The sequence below is a fragment of the Nuphar pumila genome, chromosome 4 (assembly GCF_984573655.1).
Source record: "Nuphar pumila chromosome 4, dmNupPumi1.hap1.1, whole genome shotgun sequence".
NCBI lineage: Eukaryota > Viridiplantae > Streptophyta > Magnoliopsida > Nymphaeales > Nymphaeaceae > Nuphar > Nuphar pumila.
The window spans coordinates 107,943,161-107,966,369 of NC_143252.1; the positions used below are offsets into that span (position 1 = coordinate 107,943,161).

General features: G+C 40.6%; 1 protein-coding gene across 1 annotated transcript in view; it reads right to left on the reverse strand.

Moving 5' to 3' along the window:
• PTAC12 (plastid transcriptionally active 12) overlaps positions 1–14,472 on the reverse strand; it is a 91,972-nt gene extending 77,500 nt beyond the window's left edge. The window contains exon 1 of the mRNA XM_090003171.1: positions 14,027–14,472. Coding sequence (XP_089859297.1) covers positions 14,027–14,260 — 234 coding nt within the window. The 5' untranslated portion in view covers positions 14,261–14,472. The remainder of the gene's footprint in view (positions 1–14,026) is intronic.
• Positions 14,473–23,209: the final 8,737 nt, after the last annotated feature.

Here is a 23,209-nt window from a genome sequence, read left to right on the forward strand (position 1 = left end):
TTACATATAGTTTTCTGGTCTTATATAATAATTCCATTTGTGTCTTGAGATGGTATATTCATGATGATAAGAGTCTGATTCTTAAGATGAACTTGAACTACAAATCAGGTTGTTGGGAACTGCATTGTGTACCCCCCTAAATTAAACAACTTGTTTAAGATAATAAGATGCTAGATCGATGTCGAGCTAAATGTATCACAGGTTCCATTCTGTTTTAAATTCAGAATTTGGGTATAAATCATTCTAAGAAACTCTGGGTTCTGTCATTAAACCAGAATTTGTATTATAATAGAAAGACTATGCTAATGTATCAGTTATATCAAATATATTCCTGTGTGATTATTAATTGATATTCAACCTGAATACATATGTCTTAGTTACCTGTTATCAGACTTGAGTTCTATTCATTTTCTTAACTATTGGAATCAAGTTAATCCAAGTTCATGTGGTCATGTATGGTCTTACACAGTCTTATATCATTGAAAGCATGTATATTTTTGAAGAATGTCCTGATTTCTATTAGAAGGGCTGATTTCCATATGTTTCCATAAGTTAGCTAAATGATGTTATTCAGACTTCCTATTCTCATAAATGAATATACAAAATCCTAAACCATTAAAACATGAATAGTGTAATACACTGCTGCTAGGTTCATGAACAGTTAAAGTCCGATAGAATCTTGCATGCACTACCTAATGTGATGTTGTAGGCTGTCTATTGACATAAGATGGTGCTTGAGTGTGGTTAAGCTCAAAGTTTGTAAGATGTAGCGTGGGATCATTGCAACATAGCCTGAAAATTTCAGTTATGTGTAATAGTGCTCATGTCACACGGTTTAGGGAGGATGGACACCTAAAACTGAAATGTTATGTATCTTGCTTGGATGTCTCTAGCTGAACATTATATTTTTGTCTAGAATCCATGTGTTACTTAAAAGCTGGTGTATTGGATTGTATGGAAACACTTGTCGTGGAGGTTTATGTTTTCATTTGACTGTTATGATTATGGTACTTATGGGTGTGAGCATGATTCAGTTATTAATAACTCTTCTTGAACCTGTACGCTTGATTATTGTGTGCATTGGTACATGTACACTCACACACTTAAAGAAACCATGAATTTGGTTAAATATGTGATCTAGGTAACACACACATATTGAAAATGCATATGAATGAATTATGACATGCATATGTTTGGGTTTATATTTGCACGAATATATATATGCTTTTGGCATTTTGGCCAAGTGTTGTAAATGAGACACTACTTGGTTTTATTATGTGATGCACCGATGGCTTATGGGACCATCACCGGCCTGGAGAGCCGTGGGTTGGGTTTTCTTTTATATATGTTTTTAGATGCATCACTGAAACCACATAAGATGGTTTGCACTTTGCTACACTGTTCTAGTGGTTTATACGGGCTGGAGTCCCGAATGGGTCCCCGCAAGGGAGAATGCGGGTTTTTCACTTTTCTTTTGCATATGGTGTTGCAAACTTAAAGAATGAACTTTAAATAAAAATAATGAATAAGAACAGTGTAATATACATTCTGGGATATCTCATCTGGAGTATGAGAATCTTAGTTATCCGGTCTTGGGGAGACTGTGAGGATACAAAAACTCCGTGTGCGTTGTTGCCCCTGAACCCGATATTGAGGTTCTTCTCCTGGCCACGGTTTTAAGGAGAACCCGCCACTTTACCCGGGAGTGGTGTGTTAGTCACAGCTGTGAGTTTATGGTACCAAGGAAGTGGCACTTATGGGCGTGGGGTGTCCCTTGTGTCCCCGACATTAGATGTGGAGGTCTAATGTTCCGATGGATGGTGTTGTTTCCTGATATCGGTCGAGGGCTAAGTTGGAAACCAATAATAAAATACAAATTGTGTGTTAAGCTACCCTGGGAACCTACTTGACCTTGGGGTTTGTACCCGTTTGGTGTATCCGCGGGCCACGGTAATTAAAAAAGAGGAACTTAAGGATGTGTGCATCTAATAGGGCATGCATATAGAAAGATGGAACTTAAATAAAAGATAACCGAAGAAAGCATACATTGCACATAATCATGCATTTTTCTGTTATGCATTAGATCATGCATGTTTGAATCATTCTTGATATCATGACATCATTTGGTGGTAGCATATAAATTACTTTGTGAAATCATGCTGAAAGGTTTGATTATTTAGTTATTGATATATGACACTGTTTACTGTTCTTGACTGGTAAGTATATGCACTGTTGGTAGTTATAGATATTCAAATGTTGCAAATTTTATATCTGCACTCACTCAAATCACTGCATGAAATCTTATCCATGTTCTTTTTCTCACCTGGTTTCTTTAGAAGTAGCTGTGCTCAGAATTTTGGTTCTGACACCCTACTTTGTTGGTTTTTCACAGGAAATGGTGAACAGTGAAGTTGGACATTGCATCTGGGGATGGATGAGTTATACTTGGGCTTGTCAGCTTCAGTAGAGGACATAATGGCTCTTTCTTCTGTCTTTCAGTTCTTTTAAATTCTGCAATTGTTACTTTACTTCAGTTGAAGAAAACCTTGTCTTTGAAATTTTCTTACTCATTAATAAAAGAGTTTTAGTTGGTTGATATGGATGATAATTGCAAATTCGTTTGTGGTGGATGGGTTATCCAATGGAAAGTGGAACTGTGAGGACCCCAGATCTTTGGGAAGGTTTTCGCAACTCTTAGAAAAAAAAATATTTCGCATTTTAAAAGGGTCTGGATTGGGGTCGTTACAGATATATCAAAAATACCATCTCCAAAGGACTCTTCTTATCCTCTTCCTCATCTCTTGAATTAACTGCTTTTACTGATGCTGACTGGGGAGGAAATCCCAATGGTCGTATCTCAACTACTGGTATTTGCATTTTTTTAGGTGAATCTTTCATCTCGTGGAGGTGCAAGAAGCAGCAAAAGGTCTCGCTATCATCCACTGAAGCTGAATATCGGGCTATGACAATGACAATAATGGAAATTGTGTGGCTCAGAGGACTCCTTGGTGACATGGGTGTCCTCATTTCCTCACCCACCAAGTTTCGTTGTGATAACAAAAGTGCGATCTACATTGCAAGCAACCATACGTTTCACGAACGGACCAAGCATGTCGAGATGGATTGCCACTATGTTCGAGATGAATACCTCAGAGGAACCATCACATTACCATACGTCACTTCAGAATATCAACTGGCTGACTTCTTCACCAAGGCGCTCCCAACTCCACGATTTATGTTTCTTCTTGGCAAACTTTCGGTCTTCTCCCCGTAAAGTTTGAGGGGGCGTGTTAAATTATGTATATATAAGTATATATATATATATATATATACTTATATATACATACGTATATATATATATAAGTATATATATATATATACATATATGTATATATATATATACATTTTTTTCTTTTTTGATTCTCAAAATACCTGATAGGGGTATTTTGGTAAAACCCCATGTAACCTCTTTTTTCCTTTTTCTATTTTTCCTTTCTTACTTTTTCCTTTTTTTTCTTTTCTTTTTTATTTTTTATTTTTTACCTTTTTGTAAGACCACAAGGGCCTCACACATGTAGTCGTTGGGGCCCCAACGGTCATATTTATGACTGTTGGGGCTCCCAACGACTACATGGGAGCCCCTTTATCAGATTTGATTTCGTATGTATCTGGTTCAGCTTCCACAGGAAACAAGGAGAGAGAGAGAGAGGGATGCACAATGGCTGGGGCGGCACTCAATAGCTCGACCTCCAAAACCCTAAACTTTATAAAGTAAAACAGATATACAATGATATTACAAGAATGCCATTAATGAGGTTATATTGAGCATGTGTTTCATTTAACATGCGTATGGATCTGGATCCAGATCCATACGCAAACTGTATTTTAACACCCTCCCTCAAGTTATACGTGATTTTGGAGCATGTACAACTTGCTCTTCAATAGCCAAAATTGATGTCCCGTTAATCCCTTGGTAAACAGGTCTGCCACTTGATCTTCTGTTCGAACATGACGTAGTTCTATCTCCTTCATCTTGACTTTCTGCCGTATAAAATGTTGATCAATCTCAATGTGCTTCGTTCTGCTATGCTGGATAGGATTACATGCAATGTTTATTGCGCTTTGATTGTCACATAAAAGAAATGATCGAATAATTGTCTCCCCAAGATCACTCAATAAGTGTCTAATCCATGTGGCTTTTGCCGTGCCTGCAGCCATCGATCTGTATTCAGCCTTTTGTACTCGATCGTGCCACTGCCTTTTGTTTTCTACTGCTCCAGGACACTAAATTGTGCCCAATATATACACAATATCCAGAGACAGATCGTCTCTCATCTGGATCCCCTGCCCAATCTGCGTCTGTATAAGTGATGAGTTCATGTCCTCTATGCAGATTATCGTTCTTACGATAAACAAGTCTGTCTCTTATAGTTCCTTTTAAATAGCGTAGAATGCGCTTCACAGCTTCCATATGACCCTCCGTTGGAGCATGCATAAACTGGGATACCTGATTGACAGCATAAACTATATCAGGTCTGGTAAAAGTCAAGTACTGTAACATCCCCACGAGACTTTTATACGTTGTAGGGTTGACACAAAGATGACCATCTTCAGAGCTCAGCCTTTGATGTAATACACTAGGAGTGCTGACTGGTTTGCAATTCGTCATCCCGGCTCTTTCCAGAAGGTCAAGAGTGTATTTTTGTTGCATGAGTGTCAATGTGTCTTGTTGTCTGTCAACTTCCACACCAAGAAAGTACCGCAACTCTCCTAAATCTTCATCTTGAAAGTTTTCATTAAAAACTGCTTCACGTCTTGCACATGATTATCTGAGCTCCCAGTGATCACAATGTCATCAACATATATAAGAAGAAGTATAACAATGTCTGCCTTTTGGTAAATAAAGAGTGAGTGATCCAGAGAGCATCTTCTAAAACCATAACTCTGAATTTGCATAGAGAAACTTTCAAACCAGGAACGGGACGCCTGTTTCAACCCATACAGAGATTTCCTTAGTTTGCACACCCAGGCAGTAGGATCCTTCTCGGCATAACCAGGTGGTTGCTCCATATACACTTCTTCCTTTAAAGTTCCATGCAAAAATGCATTTTCAACATCCATCTGGCTAAGGCTCCAACCTCGATCGACTGCTAGGGATATGATGATACGAATAGTACCCATTTTGACTACCGAACTAAAGGTTTCATCGTAGTCTTCACCATATTGTTGTGTGAATCCTCGAGCAACAAGTCGCGCCTTATATCTGTCAATACTTCCTTTAGGCTTATACTTTATTTTATAAACCCATTTTGAGCCAACTACATTCTTTCCTTCTGGCCGAGGGACTATTTCCCAAGTCTGGCATTCATGAAGAGCTTCCATTTCTTCATTCATAGCTTCAGTCCAATGACGGGATTGAAGAGCTTGATTAAAACAAGTGGGTACATCCTGTTTTGGATCTGAGACAAACAACTGGAAATCAAGGGAGAAGGTATCATAACTCACCCATCGTTGAATAGGATGCTTAATGCGTGACGGCCTTTGAGCTGAATCATTGGCGATGCTTTCCATATTCCTCGGCTCTGTATTTTTGTCACGTCTAGTGTATATCTGTCCAGAGAAGCGTTCTACTGGGGGTGGCTCAACTGGAGATAATTCAACATGCATCTGTGAGTCATTCAACTCCCTACTCAAGCCGAAGGAAGGACAATTTGTTTGGCATGTTTCTCCTGTATTAGCAAAAAGATCTGCGCTCATCCATGGATCATATACTTCTAATTCTCGAGGTGGCAACGCTGCAGAGTCATTGACCTGAAAATTTCATTCGTCAAAAACAACATTTCTGGAGGTCCTAATACGTTTTGTAGTAGGGTCATAGCATCGATAACCTTTGTATTCATCTGCATACCCAACAAATCTGCACTTGACAGCTTTGTCCTAAAACTTATTTCCTAAAACTTATTTCGCAGAGATGAATCAATATGTACATAACATACACAACCAAAAACACGCAGCTCATCGTAAGAGGGATGTTGCCCATACACTGCCGGTCCCAAGCCCGGATAAAGGAGGAGGGTTGCGGTAGGCCTGTGACAGCCAGCATAAAAACTTTGTCATATCCTATGAAAATGAACCAATATGAGAATTTCGTTGGGGCGTTCCCTACTGAGCGACGCGCTGTACTCTCTAGGCCCGGAGGCAGTGATAAATGTGCAAGGGTTGCTAGGTCGTCGCCCAGAAGCGACGCGTCACACCGGCGCCCGGGTGTGGTGTCAAATAGGCAAGGGTTCCCTCACTTTGTTGGACGGGTGGGGGTAAAGAAGTTAGTCCAAGACCATAAAATTAGGTTAGCCACTTGGAACATAGGGTCTTTAACTGGTAAGTTGGTAGAGTTAGTAGATGTTATGTGTAGGAGAAAGATTGATATTTTATGTCTTCAAGAGACCAAATGGGTAGGGGAGAAAGCTAAAGTGATAGAACCTTGGGGATATAAGATTTGGTATACAGGAATAAATAGGAATAGGAATGGAGTAGGGATTGTTATGAGTCGTCAGTTTATAGATAATGTAGTTGAGGTCCGTAGGAAGGGTGATAGAATTTTACTTATTAAATTAGTATTAGGTACGGATATTATTAATATTATTAGTGTTTATGCACCTTAAGTAGGTTTAGATGATTCCATTAAGCATCAATTTTGGGAAGATTTAGATGGAGTAGTACAAGAGACATCTTATGGAGAAAAGCTTTTCATCGGCGGTGACCTTAATGGACATGTAGGCATTAGTAGGGAGGGATTTGAGAATATCCATGGAGGATATGGTATAGGAGAAAGAAATGAAAGTGGAGAAAGGATTTTAGATTTTTGTTTGTCCTATGATATGATCTTAGCAAACACTTGGTTTAGGAAGAGGGAGTCTCACCTAGTAACATTTAAAAGTGGGGTTAATACGAGTCAGATAGATTTTTTCCTACTTAGAAAGAGAGATAGGGGTTGTTGCATCGATTGTAAGGTTATACCAGGAGAAAGTGTAGCTACACAACATAGAGTCTTAATTTTAGATCTTAGAATTAGACAATGCCGCAAAAGGGATAGACATAGGATAGATCCTAGAATTAAGTGGTGGGCACTGAAAGGAGCTAAACAAGGAATGTTTGTAGAGCAGGTAGTTAAGGAAGTTGATTGGTGTCTCGAGGAGGATTCAGAATCAATGTGGAATAAGATAGCGGGTGGTATGAGAAAAGTAGCTAAGGAGGTATTGGGTGAGTCTAAAGGCGGTGCACCACTAGGTAAGGATACATCATGGTGGAACGAGGATGTCAAATTAGCTATTAAGGTTAAAAGAGAGTGTTATAGAAATCTAAGTAAGAGTCGTGATAATGAGAATTTGGAGAAGTATATGATAGCAAAGAAGGAAGCTAAAAAAGTTGTTCGAAACGCGAGGGCTAAGGTATATAAGGAGGTTTATGACAAGTTGGATACCAAAGAAGGCGAGAAGGATATTTATAGGCTTGCAAAGATGAGAGATAGGAAATCGAAGGATTTGGGTATGGTTAGATGTATCAAAGATGAAACGCAAAGGGTTTTAGTCAAAGATGAGGAGATTAAGGAGAGATGGAAAGATTATTTTGATAAGCTATTTAATGATAGTCATGCTCAAGATCTTGGAGACTTCTCCATTCCTTTTCATGAGATAAATCGTGACTTCATGCGCAAGATTCAAAAGAAAGAAATTGCAGAGGCTTTGAAGAAAATGAAATCAAGAAGGGCAGTTGGCCCAGATGGTATACCTATCGAGGCTTGGAAATGCTTGGGAGAGAAAGGTTTAGAATGGTTGACAAATCTTTTTAACTTGATTTGGCGAACAAATAAGATGCCTAATGAGTGGAGGAAAAGTACTTTGGTGCCTTTATATAAGAATAAGGGTGATATACAAGATTGCACAAACTATCGTGGTATAAAACTCATGAGTCATACTATGAAACTTTGGGAGAGGGTGATTGAGTCTAGGTTGAGGAAGGTTGTCATGATATCGGAGAATCAATTTGGTTTTATGCCTGGAAGATCAACTATGGAAGCTATACATCTTCTTAGACAACTTATTGAAAGATATAGAGAGAGGAACAAAGATTTGCATATGGTTTTTATTGATTTAGAGAAGGCATACGATAGAGTACCTAGGGACGTTCTCTGGTGGACAATGATGAAGAAAGGTGTTTCTCTCAAGTACATTAGTATAATTAAAGATATGTATGAAGGAGTAGTAACCAATGTCCGCACTTGTGGAGGGGTGACAACCAATTTTCCGATAACGGTTGGGTTACATCAAGGATCTGCTTTAAGCCCTTTCCTATTTGCGATAGTGATGGATGAGCTTACGAGATCAATTCAAGAAAATGTACCGTGGTGTATGTTGTTTGCTGATGATATTGTTTTGATTGATGAGTCTAGAGCTGGGGTTAATGCTAAGTTAGAATTATGGAGACAGACATTGGAAGCTAGAGGTTTTAAGTTGAGTAAGAGTAAGACTGAATATATGGAATGTCGGTTTAGTAAGCAACGAAGTAGGGATGGGAGTGTAGTGAAGCTTGGTGAGCAAGATATACCGGTGAATGATTATTTCAAATATTTGGGATCCATCATTCAAAAGTATGGAGAAATTGATGGAGATGTAAATCATAGGATAAAGGTTGGGTGGATGAAATGGAAAAGTGCTACTGGAGTGCTGTGCGATCGTAGAATGCCATTGCGGTTGAAGGGAAAGTTTTATAGGACGACTATTAGACCCGCTTTACTATATGGTACGGAATGTTGGGCTGCCAAGAGACATCATATTCAAAAAATGAGTGTAGCTGAGATGCGGATGCTTAGATGGATGTGTGGAAATACAATAAAAGATAAGATTCGGAACGAAGAGATACGTAAGAAGGTAGGTGTTGCACCCATTGAAAATAAGATGCGAGAGAATCGTTTACGGTGGTTTGGACATATTCGGCGAAGGCCTAATGATGCTCCAGTTAGAAGGTTGGAGAAATGGGAAAATATATTAGTTAAAAGAGGTCGGGGTAGGCCTAGGAAGACTTGGATGGAGATGATAGGAAAGGATATGAATGCTTTGAACCTCACCGAGGACATGGCGTTGGATAGAAATGATTGGAGGAAAATGATTCATGTGGAAGACCCAAAATGAATTTCTTTTTTGGTTCATATCGCTGACCCCAATTGTTTTGGGATGAAGGCGTAGTTGTTGTAGGGAGATTTCCGATCCAAAAGTGCCATAGGAAGACGATTTATGATATGAACAGATGTGTGAAAAACTTCTGTCTAGAGACTAACGAGCACATTGCTATCATGTAACATGCTCATCGCGCTCTCAACAATATGCTTGTGTTTCCTCTCCGCAACCCCATTTTGTTGAGGAGTATGAGGGCAAGAAACCTGTCGACTTATTCCTTTATCCCGAAGAAAAGCAATAAACTCGTTCGATGAATACTCTCCTCCACCATCACATTGTAAATGCACAATATCACAAGCAAACTTTGTTTTGACCATCGAATGGAATTCCCGAAATATTTGAAAAACTTCATGCTTGTGTTTTAAGAAATATATCCAAGTATAACGGGAATAGGAATCAATAAAGACAACATAGTAACGACTGCCAGAAAGTGAAGGAATAGGTGTGGGTCCCCAAACATCGGAACAAATAATCTCAAATGGCTTTGAAGCTCTTTTATTTATAATATGAAAAGGAAGAACATGGCTTTTGCAGAGTTCGCATGAAGAACATTTATTATTATTATCAAAAAATGAACATAAACTAGACTCTGGAAGGAGACCATCAGATACAAGATTTTCAATGAAACCCCGACTACAATGTCCCAAACGACTATGCTAAATATCTGGCTTATTACAATGAGATGAATTAAAAACTTCCAATGAAGGAAAAAGCAAAGACTCTGAAGGCGAAGACACTGAAGAATGCTTGGACGACTTCAACTGGAGGACTGGGACTGAGGGCAAAGACACTGAAGGAATCTCCTTGAAGACGTACATGTTTCTTTGTCGCTCCCCCTTAGCGAACGTCTCCTTCGTTCGTAGATCCTTAACATAAACAGAAGAGGGAGTAAATTCGACGAAAGAATTCATATCGTCAACAAGTTTAGCTACAGAAACAATGTTCTTTTTAATATTAGGAGCAAGAAGGACATTGGACAAGTGAAGTGAGGACTTTGACATACGGATATGTGCATTGCCAATATGACTAATGGAGTGATAAGTTCTATCTCCCGTAACTATACTACCTTTTTCAAAATAAGGCAATAAGTGAGATAACTTACCCGCATTACCCGTAACATGTGTGGCGGCACCAGAATCAACATACCATTCACCTTGTTCATTTTGCTTGATCGTCATCTGTGACAATGCTGATAACAAAAGTTGTTGCACATCTGTGGATGGTACTTTTGTGTCCACAACAGTAGCTGATTTATTCTCAATTTTGTTTATTTTTTCCCCTATTCTGTAGATTGAACCAACAATCAGCTTTCACATGTCCTCTTTTGTTACATAAGAAACAAGTGGGCACTCTCCTCTGATTCCCTGTATTAAAAACCCCTGAAATATTAGGTGTAGGCAAGATACCATGCCCTCCCTGCCCAAAACGTCCACGGCCTCTGCCTCCTTGATGCCCTCCATTCCCTCGTCCAAAACCTACAGAAGTGTCCATGGCCAAAACTGAATGAGGACGAGCTGATTTATTTCCTTCTGCCCATTGTTTCATAATCATCTCATGCTGGAGAAGTTTCGCTTGGAGGTCGTCAAAAGTGGGCAAGTGAGGAAGGCATGATAAAGTTGTGGTAAACATGTCAAAATCAGGACCCAATCCACTGAGAAGTTGTTGAACTTTATCTTTATCTGCAATAGCACTTCCAACAACATCCAATTGATCAGTAATACTCTTCAAGCGGCCTATGTATTCCATGACTGTCATGGAGCCTTTCTTCAAACTTTGAAATTCATTTTTTAAGTACATAACTCGGGCTTCTGATATCTGAGAGTATGTCTGAGACAGCTTACTCCACAGATCCGCCGCAGTGCAATCATCTGAAAGAGTAACCAACACTTCTTGAGAAAGTGTTGACGTAATATAAGCAACCAAAGACTGATCCCGCTTCCTCCAAGCTGTATACTCTGGATTCTTAATAGAAATGGTAATTGTGTCACCCTTTTCATCCTTGGTTTCCTGCAAAATAAGCCGTGGTGGTATAGGAACTAAACCATCCAAATGTTCATCGAGATCCTGACTCTGTATAAAAGGAAGGATTTACCTCTTCCAGGTCAAAAAATTAGAATGAGTAAAGTTTTTCTGTAACGAGCTTACTCAAGAAATTTGCAGAGGGACCGGATGACGAAGAGTAATCCATATCAGTGGAACAATGAATAAGCAAACAAGATGAATGAAAAGAAATAAACAGATTTGAGATCACTTAATCAATCAGTAAAACTTTAATAAGGCATATACCTGTACTACCAAAAGCGTTGCACAAAGAACACTAAAGCAGCAATAAAGGAAAGGAAAAACTTGTGGAATCAAAAAAGCTGGTTTGAAATAAAAAAGGGGACTGCAGTCGGTTTGTCTGCAATTCAAGGATGCAGTCGTTGATGTTGAGGAAAAGATGAAACCAACACAGACGATGGAATGAAGAAGATAAACAGATACCAATGAACGAGAATAACAAAAAAAAATGAGTAACAGAAGATAGACAGATGATAAAAAATATGTCTGCAATTCAAGGATGCAGTCGTTAATGTTGAGGAAAAGATGGAACCAACACATACAATGGAATGAAGAAGATAAACATATACCAATAAAGGAGAATATCAAAAAAAAATGAGTAACAGAAGATGGACAGATGGTGGGATTGCTAATTGCTTCAATCAGGAAAAGAACGAGTAGTAGAGAAGATTAGGAGAGGAGAATAAAAGAGGGGAAGGATGAATCCAAAACCTTTTTCTTCAAATCTCGCTGAACACACCTTTGATACGATTCCGATGATACCATGGTGGGATTGCTAATTGCTTCAATCAGGAAAAGAACGAGTAGTAGAGAAGATTAGAAGAGGAGAATAAAAGAGGGGAAGGATGAATCCAAAACCTTTTTCTTCAGATCTCGCTGAACACACCTTTGATACGATTCCGCGGCCATGAGCTTTGATACCATATTAGATTTGATTTCGTATGTATCTGGTTCAGCTTCCACAGGAAACAAGGAGAGAGAGAGAGGGATGCACAATGGCTGGGGCGGCACTCAATAGCTCGACCTCCAAAACCCTAAACTTTATAAAGTAAAACAGATATACAATGATATTACAAGAATGCCATTAATGAGGTTATATTGAGCATGTGTTCCATTTAACATGCGTATGGATCTGGATCCAGATCCATACGCAAATTGTATTTTAACACCCTTGTGGTCCCTTCTGCATGGCTCCCTCCTCTATAAATAGAGAGGTTTTCCTCTTGTATTGCAAGGGGTTGTTTACCCTCTTTTTTCCTTCTTCAATAATATCCAACTTATGACTTTTGGTCATTTTTCCTTTTTGTGGGTTTTTGTATACACTTTTAGTGTTTGTGTTCTTGGCTCTTGGAATCACTCTTGAAGAGTGATTTGCTTTATTGGTGCTTCCGCCGCTCCTCCCCTTTTCATTACATAAGCTTGATCACCAAGCTTTGATACCATATAAGGAAATGAGTTCCTCTAAGGATATCAATAAATCACCAAAAGTGGACACTCAAAAGAGTTTCACCAAAATACCAAAATGAACACATAAAGAACCACAAATGGGTTCGCTCACAAACACCCACTAAAGAGCACATGAACAAGGAATAAAAAATAATATATTTATTGATCTCAACCCATGAAAGTGAAAAGAAGTCATTTACGGATCTGGATTCAATCCAGACCCGTACCCATTTAGAAGGCATGTTATGCTGTAATTATAACTGTTCATTAAAGGGTATTTTTGTACCCTAATTTTTTGTAATCACTTTATATACGTATTACTGAATAGATCAGTCACGTATGAACGATTTCAGTCGTGACCTTCTGCAGCCCCTTTTCTCTATCACTTGTTTTCCTTCTTGCGCAGGTAAATCTGGAGTTCATTTTTTAACAGAAAGAACCTTACATTTGAGAGGGGGGTTTCACCCTTATTTATACACACACAAGAGAAACAAGGAGAAACATCACCTTAATAAATCAAGTTTAAATTATTAACAAACAGCCCCATCTTCAGAGGCCCCTCTTTTGAAGCAAGGACAAGTTGTGGGGTCAAGGTGCCTTCTTTTCTAGCTTTCAGGAGCTGCCGTTGGAGACGGAAATACTCCGTATCTTGCCTTGTAACTATTAGGGTTTATGCGACTGATAAACTACCGTTAGCCTACTGAATTCTAATTCCATTCTTCCTCATTGCACTAGAAGAATGCCCTAACCTCCATATCGCCCCAACATACACTCGGTTCAGGGAAATCCTAGAGCTCCAAACACAATTCCCTAATATTATGTCATGAAGTGTATGAAACATGTCATTATATACCATAAGATTCAATAATAAACATTGAAGAGAACTCTTGAACTTAAAATGCAACCTAGAATATAAGTAATTCTAAATGTTCACCCTAAAACAGAGGCACTTCGATAGAAAGTAATAATCAAAATATAAGAATCTTGCAGACACGATTATGATAGAACTCAAGGTGTTGAGTTGCACGGAAGCTAAACCAGAATTCAATCAAAACGGATATAATCAGATCTGACGAAGTGTTAAAATGCACTCATTTCCACACTTTTAAGCTCTTTAGTTAAAAAGAAATACTTTCTTGAAGGAAAAAGACGAATATCGAATTCAATCTAAAGTTTCAGGCAATATGTTTATTATCACGGACAAATTCACGCGTACGGAATCCAGAACTTTGTTTCCCCAAAGTCAAACCCTAAATCCTTCAAACTTCAAAGAACTAGCGCGTTACCTTAGTTCCACGATGCCTAACGATGATCGCCCCCGGATTGGCGGCCTGAACGCCGTTGATTTTCACTCCGAGCCTCTGCCCCCTAGAATCCCGGCCGTTCTTCGTGCTACTCGCTCCTTTCTTGTGAGCGGCCTCGATCGATAGCGGAGACATCAGAGGAAACGAGACGCTGCATCTGTTGTTCAGAGAAGACGATCCGGCCAAATTGAAGCTAATTGCTGCAGCAGCATTCATCCTTCTCTTTCGTTTTTTTTCACTATTTCTGCAGACCGATCAAGAACTAGGGCAAAAGAAAAAAAAAGAGATCGATTTCACCTCCTTGCTATAGACAGAGAGAGAGAGAGAGAGAGAGAGTTTATAGGGTTCTCTTCTCTCCCTTCTTTCTGTATCCTTGAAGAAGAATAACCGAGAGTAAGAAGAAGAGGGAAAACTTAAAAAAAATAAAAGAGGGAAAACGATAACCTTATCTCCAGAACTCAGCCCATCAGGAGGAGGATGGGGCCCAGCCATATGACACGTGGCAAAACGGTGGTCTTTTAAGCCACGTGGCAGTTAATGCATGGTGATTTGGCCAGTTTACGTGAGGAGGGTGGCCCCAGTCAAATTTAAGACACGTGGCAGCCCTCTGATTCGCTAACAAAAGCTCGACTCATGAATGTCACAAAGTTGTTGAGACGTCACCAGTTCGAAACTCATGGGAGCATCCTTTATGACAATGTAAAATCCATGATTTTTCTAAGTTTTTCATAAATGATACAAAATTATTCTCAGTACTTTTATGATAAACTCATCAATCATGATTGAATCGATGAACTTTTGAATGTTTGCAAGGTTTCATTGATTAAACAACACCATCAAGATCTGAATCTTGATGGGGGTATCCAATCGAGGCTCAAAATAGGTCTTACGTAAGATAACTAGGAGTTTGGGTTCATTCGGATTCAACCCAACAAAGAAACCAGCCTAATTGCATTAAAACTGGATTTGGATACATTCCAATCTTAATCTCTTGTAATTTACCTTAAAATAATGTTTTTATGAGAATTTGCGTCTCTAAAATCCAAACCGGCAGTCATACACTATAACTATATATATTTTTACATTGAGTTGCGCCCAAATGGACCCAACTCAATCACTCCCTAAACCAAATCTTTTAGGACGGATTCAAGTTGGATCCAGCCGAATCCAAACAGGGATGTCGACATCCCCTCTCTTTTTCCTTATTTAACCCCACTAGGGAGGGTTTCTTTTTATGTTGCTCTCTCTCTCTTTTTGAACTCTTACGCTCTCCATTTCTCTAATTTCTCTCTCTTCTCTATTCCTACTTCCCTCCCGATGAGCCACATCGGACGCCGACCTCCATAGGTAAGCTCTCTCTTCGTTGTTTTCCGGCAAGGAGGCACTCCTGCCCTCCCTCCTCCCCTTCTGCCTCTTCTTCACTGCAAACTCAGGTGGCTGGTGCCACCGCCAGTCACTTGACTGCCCTTTTTTGTTGTGAACCCCCCCCCCCCCTCGTGTTTGTTGGCTAGTGACCGTGGTTAGAACCACTGTCACCGCCATCTGAGAGTTGTTGGAGTCTGCCCCTGTTGAACCACCTCCTCTCTGCAACTCTCCTATGTTTTCCATCTGACACCAGCAGATGCCCTTCTGTAACGACCCGATCCGGGGCCTCTCGAGCCCGGGTTCGTGGACGTTAGTTCCCAGAGGGAAATTTCTCCATAATCTCAAAAACAACTCAAAATCGTGCCAGAAAATTTTTTTTTCTTTTATTCAATACTTGAAGGTCCATACATCCATTTACAATAGCATAACCATCCAAAGACAAAAGCAGAATAAAAAGTAAAGGAAAATCATACTTCTGATGTGGCTGATGTGGCAGAATCGTACTAAGTCCTGAGAGTGGTGGCAGCAGTCCCTGAACCTACAATTGTAACCAAAAGAAGGGGGGTGAGTCTACAACCCAGTAAGATTCCATTTACAAATAGACACGACCGTTGCAACTGTAGTGAGCTCTAAGCTCCTAGTCTTAGTTTAGTTTGCTACTTATGCACACATGTTAGTTATAAGTTTTACCCCCTTTACCGCATCTCTATTATCATTTTCAGACAACTCTTCTACTCTAATCGGCTATTCCGGACATAGCCTCCTCGGGCGTAGCAACCCATGTAGACAACTCAGAGTCTACAATGTTGGCCAGACTTATGAACCACTCACAAACAACGTAGTCCAAACCGGCCTAGACTACGGACACAGGTGCTGCAGCAGCTCGCCGGTTGCAAGCCGGGAGCGAAGGGACTCAAACGGTAGCTAGCCGAAGAGCCAGGGTGGCTATACCTGCCCCCAAGGTGTCTCAAGGAGCTATACCGGCCCCCAAGGTTTTGTGGTTCATGCTACGTCCTACATGTGTCTAGTGGGCAATGTTTTAACCCCTAAGGGTTACCTAGAAACGTCTGAGATATTTCTAGGTTGCTTAAGAGGTACACACCTCAACATTTCCCCAGACCATGCCTCCTAGTAGAGTTCCCATCATACATTTGGTGATCATCCTATAGACAACTTTTATTCGACATTCACACCTTGAATTTTGTGTGTTATACAATCCTCAATGTATATCCACTAATTACTTTTTAACCCATGTTTACATGTCTGAACTGTTAAGGATGGTAACCCACCATAGATTAATTCACGACCCTTACAATGCCCCTCCCAAGGCATAAGCGTGACATATCCCCAAGGTAATACCTACCTTGAGACTTCGGAACTCTACCTTCAATTTTCACTTAATACATCAATCTCATACATGCAATCATGTCATGCCACATTTATTTCATCACTCAGAAAATATGCATGATCAGGTTTAAGCATCACACTTGAACTTTATAGATTCCTAAGCATGAAAAACAGTGTCTATCCTCAATAACAGAACTAGCATACTTGAAGCATTGGAATCACATTAAAGAATGCATAAACTAGCTAGCATGTGTTTTAATTAACTAAGGAGGAATTTGCAAATGTTCACTTACCTGGAACGCTTAAATTTCAATCGCAACCCTTGATCTGAAAACAACGAATACCTCATATCATCAAAATTACCAAAACACCCTTAAACTTAATTGTCGACTCTGACTCCATTCTTTCAGAGTTTGTTCACACATCCCCTACTAATAGACTCTACCCAAGCAGTAGAATCCATGGATTCAAGAATCACATAGATCTGACTTCGGGCACTTAGCTATGCCTTGTATATTTTGTGTAGACGTATCAAGGGTAAAATGGTCTTTTTGCTCTTTCAATGACTCCTATGTCCTCTTTACATCATGTTATATTAAGATCCACATCCATAATAGAATTTGACCACTTAGGTCATCAACTCAACTATGATTTGGATCATGGATTCGGTATTCTTGATCCAAATTTGCTTGAAAAGGGTTTGTATGGATCTAAACCAGGTCGTCTAATTGAATCCAATCTGAGTTTTGGGTACAACTGAGATCCAAACCCAAATCCAATTTGTAATGGAAAAATCGAGTCTTCGCTACTTCGATTTCTCCACCGCACTCGATAAACCAATCGCACACGCATCCGATTTGTCTCGGTCTAGACTTAGTCGGTCTGACCCATATTGGGTCTACCTTTGGTTTGGACCGAATCTATCCCCCATCACAAACCCGATTCCATCTGCTTACTAGTCAGGACCCCACTTGATCCGAATAGACTGAAACAGTCTGTCACGGTATATAGACCCGACTTGGTTCGTTAAGACCGAGTCAGTCTGTCAGAGTACTCAGACCCTAGCTCGGTTTGCGTCGATCTGGCTCGATTCGGTCATGCTCAAACCGGGCAAAATTGCTTACTTAGTCTGCAGAAAATGCATACTGATTCTGCTCTGCATAAATTCTGCAAAAGTACTGGCAACACCATTGTTGCCGAACTGTTGCATCTTCTGCAAATGGTCGGTGCACGTGGTGATGAGGGCGGCGATCGGACATACTGCCTCCATGCGACAACCGATCCTCTCCTCCCCATTTCTGTCACCAACGAGAGGCAACGACAGAGGGGAAATCCCTCTGTCGTTCTCCTTCTTCTATTGCAAGGCTAGGACAGGGTTCTCCCTGTCCCTGTTTTTTTTTTTCTTCAACTCACCGACAACAGAGAGGTTGTCGGTGACCCCTCCCCCTGCATTCGGACAAAGCACGAGAAAAGGAGACTCACCTGACGGCGATCAGCGATGTCTGCTCCTGTTTCTCCTACGTGCTTCCTCTCTGCTCCTCTGGTAATCGAATGGGGAGATGAGAGGAGCCCCCCCCCATGGCTTTTATAGCCATGGGGGTTGCTCGGTTAGCCCCTCCCACCTTCAGAATTAAATGGGGGCAGCCCGCTTCCTCTCCCACGATCTGATTTGTGGGAGAGGAAGGGGTGTCGCCCCCTTCTCCTTCCGTAACCCCCCCACGATGGGGGGAGCGTTACAATTTCACCCTCCTTACAAAAAGATTCGTCCCGAATCTTTCTCGAAAATAATTGGGGAAATTGTGCGTGCATATCTGCCTCATTCTCCCATGTAGCTTCATCTTTACTATGATGCTTCCATCTCACTAGGACCATTGGGACAACCTTGTTTCTTAGCTTATGCTTCTTAAATTCAATTAGTTCAATTGGTTCTTCCCGAATACTTAAATCTTCTTGGATGTCTAACACCGACTCCACTGTATCCAGTATATGCGAAGGATCTGGCACGTACTTTCTTAACATGGATACATGAAATACATTATGTATTCTGGAAAGCGATGGGGGTAATGCCAACTGATAGGCTGTAGAACCTATTCTTTTCAAAATCTCAAATGGTTTGATATATCTTGGACTTAGTTTGCCCTTCTTTCCAAACCTCATTACCCCTTTAAACGGTGATATCCTTAAGAAGACGTGATCACCTAACTCAAACTCCAACTCACGTCGCCTCTTATCTGCATAACTTTTCTGACGACTTTGGGCTGCTTGGAGTCTTTCACGAATGAATCTGATTTGCTCCTCCATTTGTTGAACCAATTCCGATCCTAAGGTTTTTCTTTCACCAACTTGGTCCCAGCATAGCGGCGTCCTACAACGTCTCCCATATAAGGCTTCATATGGAGCCATCCTAATACTAGCTTGGAAGCTGTTATTATAGGCAAATTCAATTAGCGGCAGAATATCGTGCCATGAGTTGCGATACTCTAGTGTACATGCTCTCAACATATCCTCCAACGTTTGGATGGTTCTTTCTGACTGCCCATCCGTCGGTGGGTGGAAAGTTGTGCTCATTTTCAACTGAGTTCCCAATGCTTCTTGAAAGTTTTGCCAAAACTTGGAGGTAAATTTCGAATCTCTATCAGAAACAATAGAGTCTGGCACTCCGTGCAATCTCACTATCTCTTTTATGAAAAGACGAGCTAATTGTTCAAAGGAACACGTTGTCTTGCATGCGAGAAAATATGCAGACTTGGTCAGTCTATCAACAATTACCCAAATCACATTCATTCCCTCTCTGGTCTTAGGAAATCCTATAACAAAATCCATCGTTATATCTGCCCATTTCCATACAGGAATAGGTAGTGGTTGCAATAGGCCATCCGGCCTCTGATGTTCAATCTTTACTTGCTGACATATTAGACACTTACTAACATACTCAGCAATATCTCTCTTCATTCCATTCCACCAGAAATTATTCTTCAAATCCCTATACATCTTTGTACTTCCAGGGTGAATGGAATACTTTGAATGATGTGCCTCTGCAAGCAATTGTTTCCTAAGTTCCTCATCCTTAGGAATACATATCCGATCCCGAAATCTCAGCATACCTTGGTCGTCTACTTTGAAATTTTGATCTTCACCATCGTTTGTTGTTGACCTGATTCTTTCTAACTCTTGATCTAGGAGTTGCTTTTCTTTGATTTTGTCCCAAATTTCTGACCCTAAGGTTGTTTGGACAAACATCAGTCAACCCGAAAGGCATTGTACTTCTGCTTTTTGATCTACAATGCTCACCAGCAGACTTGATATGGATAGTCTTGTGACTGATTTTGCTTTTCGACTGAGTGCATCAGCTACTACATTAGCTTTCCCCGGGTGATACTTCAGCTCAAAATCATAATCTTTTAATAATTCTAGACATCGACGTTGCCTCATATTCAGTTCCTTTTGGGAGAACAAATATTTTAAACTTTGATGATCAGTGAATACCTCAAATTGTTCTCCATATAAGTAATGTCGCCATATTTTGAGTGCAAATACTACTGCAGCCAATTCTAGGTCATGAGTTGGATAATTTATCTCATGCACCTTTAGTTGTCTTGAAGCATATGTGATAACCCTGCCATGTTGCATCAGAACGCAACCCAATCCTTTATGTGATGCATCGCTATAAATGGTAAAACCTCCAGTGCCAGAAGGCAAAACTAACACTGGTGTCGTGGTCAATCGCTTCTTGATTTCTTGAAAGCTTTTCTCGCACTTCTCATTCCACTCGAACTTCATTTCTTTCTTTGTGAGCTTAGTCATGGGAGCTGCCAATATAGAAAATCCTTCTACAAAGCGTCTGTAGTAACCAGCTAACCCAAGAAAACTTCGAATTTCTGTGGCATTCTTGGGTGTAGGCCAGTTGGTTACCGCTTCAACTTTTGTTGTGTCTACCATCACTCCCTCTTTACTGATAATATGTCCCAAAAATGACACTTGATCAAGCCAGAATGCACACTTAGAGAATTTAGCATATAGCTTTTGATCTCTCTAAGTATTTGCAAAACGATTCTCAAATGTTCTGCATGTTGTTCCTTATTGGCCGAATATATGAGGATGTCATCCACGAACACCACCACGAACTTATCCAAGAATGGTTTGAATACTCGGTTCATTAAATCCATGAATGCAGCTGGTGCATTCGTCAGCCCAAAGGGCATGACTAGAAATTCATAATGACCATATCTTGAACGAAACACTGTCTTGGCAACATCTTCTTCCCGAATCTTTAGTTGATGATATCCAGAACGTAGATCCAACTTAGAAAAACAGGCTGCACCTTGCAGTTGATCAAATAAATCATCTATCCTTGGCAGAGGATACTTGTTCTTTATTGTCACCGCATTTAATTTCCTGTAGTCGATACACATACGCAATGACCCATCTTTCTTTTTCACGAACAAGATCGGTGCGCCCCAAGGTGATACTGATGGTCGGATAAATCCGATATCCAACAATTCCTGTAGTTGATCCTTGAGTTCTTTGAGTTCAGCAGGTCCCATCCTATATGGAGGAATAGAAATGGGCGTTGTACCTGGAGCTAGATCTATCTGGAATTCGACTTCCCTATCCGGTGGAAGTCCTGGAAGTTCTTCCGGAAAAACATCCACGAATTCCCGTACAATCTCTACTTCTGTGACTGAAAGTTTATCATCATCCTCAGTTTTCATATAAGCCAAGTATCTAATCCAGCCCTTCTGTAGATACCGGTTGGCTTGAAGACATGATATGATTGTCGGTTTTGCAAGTTTTCTAACGCCTTGAAAAGTGATAGTTGAAGTTCCAGGGTGTTGAAAACTGACACTTTTTCCTCGACAATTAATCGTTGCATGATGGTTAGATAACCAATCCATGCTTAAGATAACGTCCACTCCCTTAAAGTCCAGTATTAGAAGGTCTACCGACAGTAGACGTCCTTCGACTTGTACCATGCATCCTTGGATGACTTCATCTATATACGCCGACTTTCCTACTGGTGTCTCTACTTGATATTTTATTTTTAGAGGTAGCAGTGAAACAGGTAATAGTGCAGCAAAAATAGGGGTGACAAAACTATGTGTAGCACCTGAATCAATTAGAACATGTGCACTAACACCAGAAATTTGGAGTGTACCTTCCACCACGTCAGGGCTAGTCAAAGCTTCTTGCAGAGTTGCTGCATAAACTCGTCCTGGAGCAACTGGTTTCTCCCTGGGTTTTGTTCCTTCTCCCTGTACGGCCTGGGGACATTTCCTTGCAATGTGTCCCATTTGACCGCAATTGTAGCATTTAATATTCTTATCATCACAACGACCTTCATGTTTGAAGCCGCAAGTCCTACAGTTGTTGCCCTTGGAAGGCGCTCCTCGGTATCGAGGTTTCTTTGCTTCAGGTTGTTCAGGCTTCTTCCCCTGCTGCTTATTGTTGTTTTCTGCACTACTTCCCTCATGTGGCTTCGAAGATCTGTCGTTGCCTTGCCTCTTCTTGAAAAACCTTCGGGACGACGAACTAGTTTGTCCTTGTTGTACTTGCTTTGGTTTCTCTTGTATCTCCGATTTTGTTGTTCGAGCATCCCAAAACTCGTACCGAGATGCCATCTCCACCAACCTGTCGAACCTCCAAATTTGCAGAGGTCCCACCATCCTCAGAACTTTAGGTTTTAATCCGCGCTCATATAGCTTGCATTTTTGCTTCTCAGAAGATACTAAAGCCTTCACAAATCTGGATAATGAATTGAACTTTGCGGTGTAGGCTGCTACACTCATACTTCCCTGTTTGAGCTTTCTAAATTCTTCTTCTTTTTCCATCCTCTCGATCTTGGGAAAGAATTGTCTGTAGAACTTGTTCCTAAAGGTAATCCAGGAAACAAACTCTCCACTTCCCAGGACATCTCTGATGGATCGCCACCAGTACTCAGCGTCCCCAATTAAGTTTGATGCTGCGACCCATGCTTTCTGGTCCTCTGGGCACTGTATCGCATCTAGTGCTTTCTCCGCTTGCATCATCCATTTCTCTGCTGGTACTCCTCCAGAAGTTCCGTCGAATGTGGGCACTCTCATATTCTTGAACTTCTCAGCCCAAGAATTGCTTTCTGATGCTACTTGGTTTTGACTTTGATGTAATGAATTTTGTAATAGCTCATACAAAATTCTTTCTGTGGTATAACCGGGAGGCACATCACTACCAACTGTAGCACGTTCGTGTCGAGGTGAAACTGGTGAGGCACCTCCACCTTCTGCTCCCATGCTTCTTGGAGGTAGACTATCCAATGCTTGTGGAGACACAGGACCAATGGGGCTTGCCACACTTATCCTTGCAGAGCCCTCACTCACATGCCTTGCTTGAGAAGGGCTTGCCTGTCTCTTGCTTACTTAAGAACCTCTTGACTGGTACGATGTTCCCTGACGAGTCCTCATACTGCAATATGAATAA